This window comes from Apium graveolens, chromosome 7 (genome assembly GCF_009905375.1).
Source record: "Apium graveolens cultivar Ventura chromosome 7, ASM990537v1, whole genome shotgun sequence".
NCBI classification, from domain to species: Eukaryota; Viridiplantae; Streptophyta; class Magnoliopsida; order Apiales; family Apiaceae; genus Apium; species Apium graveolens.
The window spans coordinates 256,114,370-256,125,368 of NC_133653.1; the positions used below are offsets into that span (position 1 = coordinate 256,114,370).

Here is a 10,999-nt window from a genome sequence, read left to right on the forward strand (position 1 = left end):
TCATTCGGGGGACATGGACGCGTCTGGCATCTGAGGTGAATCGTGGCTATACCTGCATTCGTAAATCAAGGGAGATAGCTATAGCGGAGTATTATCCTTGCACAGGGAGATGCACTATCTGTGTAGTCCTACGATTACAGACGAGCCTTGGGCCTTCGCGGTTGGGCCTCATAGTTGGACATTCCTAAAGCTAGCGGAAGATGGATTCAGGAGGGATTTTTACCGGGCCTCAGAATGAGAAGTCTAAGTCCATTAGATTTCTTTGTTCCCCAAGAACTACGTCAGGCTTGATCCCTATATAAAGGGTACGTAGGCACATTGAGAGGGGTGGGAAGTTGAGAGCTAAAAAGGAGCCACCACTAACCCTAATCAAACTCAGCCCCCAATTTATCACAACCACCACATTCCGCTCACTTTTTCTATAAAGAACCACCATCGTAGATCTTGATTCCGACGAAGAACCTCAAACTTTGTTGATACCAAATTCCTCCGTCAACAAATTGGCGCTAGAAGGAGGGGGCTAATCAAGATCATAATCTTAGGAGTAAAAAATGTCTTACAATCGTGATGAAAGTTCTTATGATGTAAGTGATAGCAGATCTGAAGGAGATGGTGAGGGAGGCTACACTCAGCATAAACCCTATGTGCCCAGAAACGTAGTGGATCCTCCACGAGCTCCGGATGTGGGAGGAACACCACCAGTTCTCATTAGCAACGCTGATATCTTGGATCAACTGTATCACATGGGAGATACTCTGGACAAGTTTAATTCAAGGTTGAACACGGTGGAGTGTCGCAAGACAAGGAGAGGCTGTCATTTCCCCTGCCATGGTCATGTTGCGGAGAAAGCCCCCATGGTTGAAGAAAACATCCACGATGTTCGTGGCCAAGCTAATGGAGTAAATCCTCGACTCATTCCACGGTGCTTGCAGTATTCTGACGATGTCGAGCCTATTGTGGAACTTGTTGACGAGGACACTGATGGGAGAGAGAGGTCTCGTATCAACAATCAGGTTGCCAAGAATATCTAGAATCAAGATGAGGAAAGAATAGATTTTTCAACTCTAAAGAGAAGACTTGGCATAAGGTTGGAAGATGATGATTTGAGAGTGTTGCTATTGGAATGGTAAAAGGAAGGTAGCAATGGAGAAGCGAGGCCCCGTGATACAATGCGTTTGCCCTCTACATACTCAAGGGATGATAGGGTGTGGCACCACGAACATGAGCGTGCCCCTCCACGCGGAAGACTTGGAAATAATGGTCGGAGCTATCAAGGGAATGGACGGGGAAGGATTGGATATTAGTAGAGAAGGGCGCCATTTTACGAAAGACGTGAGGGCGCGCCCTCATCTAGAGAAGCTCCCGTCATTGTCCCTATAGCTTCCCACAGTGCTACGAGCAAGGGATCGAGGAGGCATCCTCATGATGGAGATGGCGTCCGAATTCAAGAGAGGTTGCAAAACAACGGTGAGGCTCAAAGACGCGACCAAGAGATACCTCATGTACAAGGGGAGGTTCAAATCAAGATGATAATGTACCGCAGCCGCAGCCTCAGGGCGAGGGGCGGCAAGATCCACCGGTACACCCGGGGGGTAACCAGGGGGAACAACAGCAACCCCAAGAACCCAATGTTCAAACTGTCCCTGGAGTTGGGACATTCAATGTGGATGATCTTAGGAGGTTGCTCAATTATCTTGAAGGAGGAAGGGTTACAATAACTGTGCAAGCTCCATCCCCTTCTCTGTTATTGCAAGAAAAGAGCAGTTACCCGCTGGATACAGGAACACGACCAATAACTTACATTTTCATGGAAACTCTGACCTTGTGGAATTCCTGGGACGTTTCAACATTGAAATAAATGTATATCAAGTACCTGAATTAGCACAGTGCCATCTTTTGGCAGCCACTTTTAGAGAAGGCGCTCAACAGTAGTTTTAGAAACTTGGTCCAAGAATTATCACGACGTGGGAATAAATAAAAACATTGTTTCTTACTCAGTTTCAAGCTGTCATGAAGTATACTACACATGTTACCACCTTGGCAAATGTGAAACAGAAAGAGGAGAAAGCTTGACTTCATACTTCAAGAGGCTCAATGCAGAGTCTACCTTGGTGAGGGGTGCAACGGACGAGACACTGAAAATACTTCTTATAGCCGGTATGCACGTGGGAACAGATTTTTGGAAACACTTGCAAGGGAAAGACCATGTGTCGTTAGCTGACGTACTCGCGCAAGATGAATCCTTCAAGGAAATTGAACAATCGTTGGATGAAACTAAAATGAATGATGGTGTGAGCAATCCCAAGGGGCGAGCTAAGAGAAGGGATAGGTCGGTAAGTCCAAAATATCAACGTAACACTCGCAGTCCTAATAGGGCCAATGCTACCAGCTCACGAAGAGAATGAAGCCCACAGTTGAACTTTTAATATTGGAAAATGGTTTAGGGATCAAAGTTATTGAGGAGGCTATGGTGGAGCGTGAAGGAGATGTGGTACAACGAGAAGTTAATGGAGAAAGGTTGGAAGGAAGGAGTGAATCCTTTCAAATTTTGAATAATCCTCTTGAGGTTGATGCTCCTCTAAAGAAGGATGCTCCCTCAAGGAATGAAATGCTGAAAAATTCATGGGAGGTTGATGCTCCTCCAAAGGAGGACGCGCCCTCATGATGTGCAATGTTGGAAGCATTGCCTTGTCATGAGGTTGATGCTCCTTCAAGGGAGGACGCGCCTCCAGACTCTACAATGGTTGAAGCTTTGCCTTGTCCTGAGGTTGATGCTCCTCCAAGGGAGGACGCGCCTTCAAGCTCTACAATGGCTGAAGTTTTTCCTTATCCTGAGGTAGATGCTCGCATTAATGAGGACGTGCCCTCAAGTGAAAAGATGATGATAGAAGATCCTTGGGATTTTGAGTTTGATCTAGATTCAAGAATTCCTCCAAAATATTGACCTTGAAGATATTTTATGAAGTTTTATTGAAGAGGCTCTAGAAACCTTCCAAAAATATTGGTCTTGTAATTCATTATGATACTTGAAGCTTTTGTAGAAAACCCTTATCGAGATAACTCGCTCCTCTTAGAGAGGACGCGCCTGACAAGGATGAAGATCCTTGTCGAGGTAGAAGCTCCTCTTAGAGAGGACGCACCCTTCGAGGATAGAGACCTTGTCGAGGCAGACGCTCCTCTTAGAGAGACGCTCCCTCCAAGGATGAAAATCCTTGTCCAGGTAACTCGCTCCTCTTAGAGAGGACACTCCCTATAAGGATGAAGATCATTGTCGAGTTAGAAGCTCCTCTTAGAGAGGAGGCACCCTCCAAGGATGGAGACCCTGTCGAGGTAGACGCTTTTTAGAGAGGACGCGCCCTGTAAGGATGAAGATCCTTGTCGAGGTAGAAACTCCTCTTAGAGAGGACGCGTCCTCCAAGAATAGAGACCTTGTCCAGGCAGACGCTCCTCTTAGAGAGGACACGCCCTGCAAGGATGAAGATCCTTGTCGAGGTAGAAGATCCTCTTATAGAGGATGCGCCCTCCAAGGATGGAGACCTTGTCGAGGCAGACACTCCTCTTAGAGAGATGCACCCTCTAAGGATGAAAACCCTTGTCAAGGTAACTCGCTCCTCTTAGAGGGGATGCACCCTGTAAGGATGAAGATCCTTGTCGAGGTAGACGTTCCTCGTTGTGAGAACGCTCCCTCCAATGATGAAAACCCTTTGTCGAGGTAAGACGCTCTTCTTTGTGAGGACGCGCCCTCCAAGGATGAAAACCCTTGTTGAGATAAGTCGCTTCTCTTAGAGAGGACGCGCCCTCCAAGGATGAAAACCCTTATCGAGGTAACTCACTCCTCTTATAGAGGATGTGCCCCGCAAGGATGAAGATCCTTGTCGAGGTAGAAGCTCCTTTTAGAGAGGACGCGCCCTCCAAGATGGAGACCTTGTCGAGGTGGACGCTCCTCATTATAAGGACGCGTCCTCCAAGAATAAAAACCCTTGTCAAGGTAACTCACTTCTCATAAGGAGGATGTGCCCTCCAAGGATTATTTTCCTTGTCGAGGTAAGTCACTCCTCTTATAAAGGACGCGTTCTCAAGGATGAATACCTTATCCAAGTAGATGTTTCTCTTATAGAGGATGCACACTAGGGGGTAAGATGCCTATGATTGTTTTTATGGCATCACATAGTGCCCCAGGCGTAAGATGGACGCATTTTCCTCAAAATTAGGGAAATGACCAAATTCGAGGATACAATCAACTTCAAGAAAATCCCTTCGAGAAGATACTTCCTTATAAGATCAAAATGGTAGCCTTAAGTTCTGGTCACGCCTCTCCCTCAAAGTGCACTCTTCTATATATAATGTTGTTCTCAGGAATGCCTAATATGCTTATTATTGTTCTTATTCCATTAATGGAATTTTTGATTGAGGTCCCGTCATTGATTTTAGGTGTGCTAAAAAAAGGCTATTATGGGATGAAATACCTGAGGATAATCCCCATAATATTTTCGTAAGATTACACTTTGAAGTACGAAATGCCTTATGGAAGGTGAACACTTTTGTATAATATCTCTTGTTTCTTATGCTGAGTTAACTCATATAAGCTGAGAGATGTGGTGCATAAGTGGTAAACCTCTTTTGGTTGAGAACGCGCCTTCATAGAGGAAGATGCGGAAGACGTACACTCATGGAATTGAAGGATGACATAATTTTTTGTTTGGATTTAGATATTAGAATTCCAATTTTGTTTTCAACTTCATATGGAATTCGGGGGTAGTTGTTATAGCCAAAATTCGGTAATGGATTATTTCGGGTAAAGAACGGGTCAATTGGAATCAAATTGGGGCAAAAGGATGAAGGATTAGGTTTTAGGCCGCAACGCATGAAATACAATATATGGACTATGTTTGGGTTTAAGCTACAACAGAACCGCAGTGGACGCGTCCTAGGGGTAAGGCGCGCCCTAGTCAAGTGGAATACACTACATGTCTTGTTTGGATGAACGGATTTGTCCTCGCTTAGGACAAGATAAAGTGCTTGTCCTCGCTCTGTGCTTGTCCTCGCTCCGGGCTTGTCCTCGCTTCGGGCTTGTCCTTGCTCCGGTTTTATCCTCCCTCAAGACAAGGCAAAGGGCTTATCCTCGCTCCGGGCATGTCCTCGCTTAGGACAGTGCAACGGGCTTGTCTTCGCTCGGGATAAGGCAAAAAGGCTTATCCTCGCTCAAGATGACGCAATGAGCTTGTCCTCACTTGGGACAAGGAAAACAAGAACAACCTCAGGATAAGACAAACATGGAGAGAGCAATAGAGATTGTTTTCACTAACATAATTGTTGTAGGTACCATATTAATGTTAATTGCTAATAGTCTAAACTAATATCAATCTAGCAAGATGCAAATTAATAAAAATGTGCGCATGTCCTGTGACTAGAGGTGGCCAAACGAACGGGCCGAGCGTGCCGGGCCGAATTTTTGGCGGGCCGGTTTGATCACCATTAAAATCGTGAACGGCCCGTGAAAGCTGACGAACCGTGTCGAATCGTGCTGATTAGAGAAAACGGCAACTCGTGAACAACCCACAAATTACGTGAGTTTGACGGTTCAGGGTGACAGCTGGCGAGCCCGTGCCGTGCCGGGGCGAGCCGAGCTGTTCACTTACCTTTTTTTTGTTAAACGCATTACCCATGAATACAATTAGAGGTGCAGTGCATGAATATTATTCATGTTGTATATTTTAATTATTTATGGAAATGACAAAATTATTAGCAATACTTTGAGTTCCATATTAACACTTAATTACTTTCATTTATACAGAAGTATTTCAACTTAAAGAGAGAAGATAACAAGAGGGTCTACTGGTCTTTACCTCTTTGGTCAGTGGTCAGTTATGTCTATCGCTTCTACAACAAGGTGTACCTAAAGGCTGAAGGACCTATGTTTACAAAGTCTGCATGTTATTTGTCACATAAAAAACAAGTTAATACCATTACAACTTACACTAATTTTTTAATCCAGCAGAGACAATATTGGATCCCATCACTCTGTAGTTTAAAAGATCATAATGGCATTGTTTATAAAAAATACCATGGTCATTTGTAAATCGTCTATAAGCACTTTCTCTATAATACCCATATTGATTTAAGTAACTTGCTACAAATAAACTCTGAATAACCAATAGCTAGATATTCATATCACGTCACTTTCTTAATCAAAAAATAAAAACCTTTATTCAGTCAGACTAACACCACGACCACGCATTAACTTGGATCTCAGAACAAGAAATGCCTCTATCTTTCATTTGAAGTCAAAAATACAGTTTTCAGCTCATTGTAACTCAACCAAAATACTTGTTATGCACAAGCTAAAGATTTAATGGACCACCTCTTAGGTTTTGGGCCTGGTCACTGGTCACTGGTCAGAGTATAGTATGCAGAATGCTATGCAACAAAATCATCCAAAACATTGCTACGATCATTAAAGCCATGATATAAATGAAGTAAGTAAAAACACAACCTAAGAAAAAATGAAATAAATCAAACAAATGAAAATAATAAGTGATATTTTCACTCTAGTTGTGCTGCCGAGGAAGTAACCAAGAAGATGGAAATGTACAAGCTCAAAACTAAAAAACCAGAATACTAGTACCTACAGCCTACAGGCTACAGACAAATAGACAATTTAATATCTAAAAATTTAAAACTTTGCGGTGCTCGTGTGATTTTTAAATTAAAATTTTCCATATTGTTTGACCCTTGTACAATACGCCCTCCAGACCTAACAATTAAGCAATTAAGTAATCTTCATAAATATATTTCTCACAAATTAAATTTAAAAACCTAGAAATTATTGTAAAGGGTAGCATACCTTCATCAAGTTGTTTCATATCATCCGGATCCTCTTCAACACTTATAGCTTTTGTGGTTCGTCTCATCCAATCTCGAGCACATATAAGTGCTTCAACCGTTTTAGGTGTTAAAGAACTCCTAAAATTATTGAGAACTCTACCTCCCGTGCTATTTCCGAAGCTACAGTGGATATTGGAAAAGTTAAAATATCCCGTGCCATTTGAGATAAAACGGGAAATCTCATCGAATTAATTTTCCACCACTCTAATATGTCAACCCTCTCGGAAGTCCTAATGTTTTTGCTTTCTCACTCAAATACTCTTCCAAATCCGATGCACTACCATCACTTGAAATCTTTCCAATATCTTTCTCAAATTGCATCCTCAATATCTGAGATGGATGCACTTGACCAACATTTTCTTCTCTATTTTTCTCTCTAACATCATCTCTTTATTTGTTCTTTACAATTTTAGATTTGTATTCATTGAACATTTTATACAATGTTTCTTCTAAAGACTTTCCCATCAACCCCCAACATCTTCCCCGTATATGTGCCTTAACATATACACCATAAATTGCAACTTGTGCCTTGGATCAAGCACCACCGTAATAAATAAAAGATTGTTCATTTTAGCCGGACTTTCCCAATACTTTTCAAACTTTTCCAACATCTCCTTTCCAATAGCATGCATTTCAACATTAGCACCATATGTCCAATCATTCAAGGTAGAATGAACGACATATATCTCATGCAAGAAAATGTTAGAAGTGACATAAGAAGTGCCCGAAATCTTCAAAGTTAGATCATAAAAAATTCTCAAGAATGATGCAAATTTTCTCACGGTTACCCAATCTTCACAAGTAGGCCTTCCATCAACATTACCCACCTTGAGATGTTTTTTATACCTAGGATCTTGAGTATCATACCTACTAAATGCTCTCTCATATTCTCTCGCGGGTGATTGTCTAACATACTTAACGGCATTTCTCACCTTACTAATTGATCCGTCAAATAAACCCAATCCATCTTTAACAAATAGATTTAAAATGTGAGCAACACACCTTAAATGCAAATTTTCCCCATTCAAGACACTAGTATCCCAATTATCAATTCTCTCTTTTAATTTTATCAAAGCTACATCATTAGAACTTGCATTATCTACCGTGATGGATAACACCCTAGTAATTTCCCACTCCACCAAATACTCCTCAATTGCCATTGAAATTGCCTTACCTTTATGACTAACAATTGGACAAAAGTTTAGTATTCTCTCATGCAACTTCCAATCTTTGTCAATAAAATATGCGGTTAAACACATATAATTAATCCTTTGATTAGAAGTCCATGTGTCCGTAGTTCGGCAAAGGCGTTGGGTTGATTCAAGCAATGATTTTTTTAACTCATTTCTTCTAAGAGAATACATCCCATAAAAATTACGTGCAACCGTCCATCTAGATGGAATTTGAAACATTGGTTGCACGGTAGCCATAAATTTTTTAAAGCCCAAACCCTCCCCGAACCTAAATGGTAACTCATCAACAATAATCATCTTTATATATTTCTCTCTAGCCAAATCTTTGTCAAAAATCCAACTACCCAATGTAGTGTTTCCCCCATCTTTATTAGTTTGAAAAGCTAATTTCGTTTGACGACCTTCAACATTGTATGACTTGCAAGACTTTAAATGATTACGCAAACTACTAGTACCATTTCTTTAAGTATTTGCACTTAAATCTTTAGCACAATACTTACACTTACCTTTAACAATTACTCCATTTGCATCTTTAATTTTCTCGTAATGTTCCCAAACATAACTTCGAGATTCCATTGCCTTTCTCTTTCTCAGATTCGAAGCAACAATTTCGGTCCGAGTTTCTAATTCTTCTTGATAATCATGCTCGTCTTCCATCTAAAATAGATTACATGAGTAACCAATTAACACTAAAATCAGCACCAGTAAAAATAAAAAGCAAATATGGTTCTGTTGTTTAAAATACTAATACAAATTAAAAGCTAATATGATTCGACCGTGAATCCGAGACCGAATAAAAATCGTAAACAAAGCAGTCGTCGTGTATAAAAATGGGGAAAAGGATATTGAAGGCTAAACCATGAAAACAAAGCAATTGAATTGAAACCCCTAAACCCCAAATCGAACAACAAATTGAATAAATTGATAATCAGAGTAACTTACTTCAGAGTTACAAATTGAATAAATTGCTCAGAGAGTCAGAGAATCGAAGAGTTAAAGTCGGTCTGTGGAGGTCGACGCCGACAATGTAGGCTGTGAACTGTGGAGGAGGTCGGCAGTCGCCAGTCGGTCTGTAAAGAAACTAGAAAGTATAGTAGAAATGTAAGATTAAGTATAGTAGTACAAATGTAATAATATTAATAATCAATATTTTATACCATATAAATAAGTTCGGTAAATTTAAACGATTTTCGGTTAACCGCGGTTAAAAACCAAAAAATCGAACTTTTAAAAAATTATTATCGAAAACCGAACCGAATTTAATATTTTGGTTAACTGAACTGATTAAATATCGGTTATTCGGTTCGGTTTTCGGTTAACTGAGCCGGATGCACAGCCCTACTTATAACTGGTCACCTGAGTTTAAGGCCGCTTGCGACCACTTTTTGATCTTCTCATGACCTCTATTCGACCAATTCTCCTGTCTTAGTTCACATCAAACATGCATTATAATCATTTTCTGATTACTTATTTTTTATTTTCAACAACTGATATGCTCATCTTTTCTCTATTCGACCAAATCTGATTTTATCTCTATCAATCCCTCATCGATTTGTATTTCTAAAACTCTTCATAATTAATGATATTCGTAAAATGTTAGTGGTTATAATGGTGATGGTGGATATGTTGACAATACAAATGGCTTTTTATATTAATATATAATTCAAAAATAATATAGAGTTTTATAACATTTATTCTGGAGTCCTTTTAAATTGATTTTTATATTCAAGTTATATATTTTAACATACCAATTTAAATAGTCGATTAAAATTATTTATGCATAATTTAAATGTTAACTAAATATATGCTATCATTTTTTCGTACAAATCGAATCGTAATCGGTAAATATCGTACTTAGATATATTATAAATTATTTGATTACTAATATATACAAACATACTGTAAAAATCTTTATATTAACTAAACCGTGATATAAATATAGCAAGTGAGTTAACGATTTTAAGAAATATAAGAAAAATAGTATTTTGTTAGTATTTATAAATGTGAACTCATAAAGATCATAAGCTCGACCCCTTTAAATTTTAATATTTTAACAACGTAAATACATGGACACATTTTTTATTTAGTTAAAGACTCAATCTAAATATCATAAATAACTTATTTTGTATCCTAATCATTTAAATAAACATACAATTACAATTATTCAAAAGAGAGAATTTTCAATTTTTTCGGATTTTATTAATTCTAGTTTTTTTCCAAAAAGAGTTTTATGGTGTGATAGTCAATTGAGAATGTAGTGAATGAGGTTTAAAATTAAAATGATAATAAAATGGGTTCGATTTCACTCACGATTAACATCTTTAATATATTTCATTATTTTAGGGATAAATGGGTAATTTTTAAATGACATGAAAAGACATTTAAAACCATCTGATTCTCTGAATGGCATGAAAAGACCATGGTGCCATTATATATATATATAATAGATATATAGAATCTTCCCTGTCATTCATCTAAAAATAAAATGGAAAATTTTGTTGAAATATTGTAATAGTTATGTTATCTTATAAACACATATTTAATATGGTGGAAAATTTGAAAGACATATAACTAGTTAAATGATTACTCGATGATTAGGTCCAGCCTTATTTTTTAATTTTTCCCAAAAAATCAGCTGTTTATATATCAATTAAAATCAGCTGTTTTGATAATTCATTAAATTATATACTAATTGGTATATTGTGCTAATTAATGGTTCGGAGATGGTATTCTTTGTTTTAGTTTTTTAAAGTTTTAATGGTTAGTAGTAATTTGACTCGTTTGTGCTAACTAATGGTTCGAAATGTACTAGTAATAGTTTGGCATAGTAAGTTGAGATATGTTGTTGTGATTAGACAGTGGATGGAATGCTTGTTGATTGATTGATTGGTTGTGGCTAGCTTATAAACGAATGAGTCATG

The 10,999-nt window shown here is 38.8% G+C and overlaps 1 protein-coding gene across 1 annotated transcript; it reads right to left on the reverse strand.

Moving 5' to 3' along the window:
- Positions 1-7,349: 7,349 nt before the first annotated feature.
- Positions 7,350-8,735, reverse strand: LOC141674705 (zinc finger BED domain-containing protein RICESLEEPER 2-like). The gene is made up of 2 exons (XM_074481408.1): positions 8,585-8,735; positions 7,350-8,479 (listed from the first exon to the last, which is right to left on the reverse strand). Exons 1-2 carry the CDS (start codon positions 8,733-8,735, stop codon positions 7,350-7,352), a joined length of 1,281 nt encoding a protein of 426 aa, XP_074337509.1.
- Positions 8,736-10,999: the final 2,264 nt, after the last annotated feature.

Coding starts and splice junctions, on each gene's coding strand:
- LOC141674705 (XM_074481408.1), bottom strand. CDS start 8,735: ATGGAAGACGAGCATGATTATCAAGAAGAATTAGAAACTCGGACCGAA. Junction 8,480..8,584: donor AAATGGAGTAATTGTTAAAG/GTAAGTGTAAGT, acceptor ACAATGTTGAAG/GTCGTCAAACGAAATTAGCT.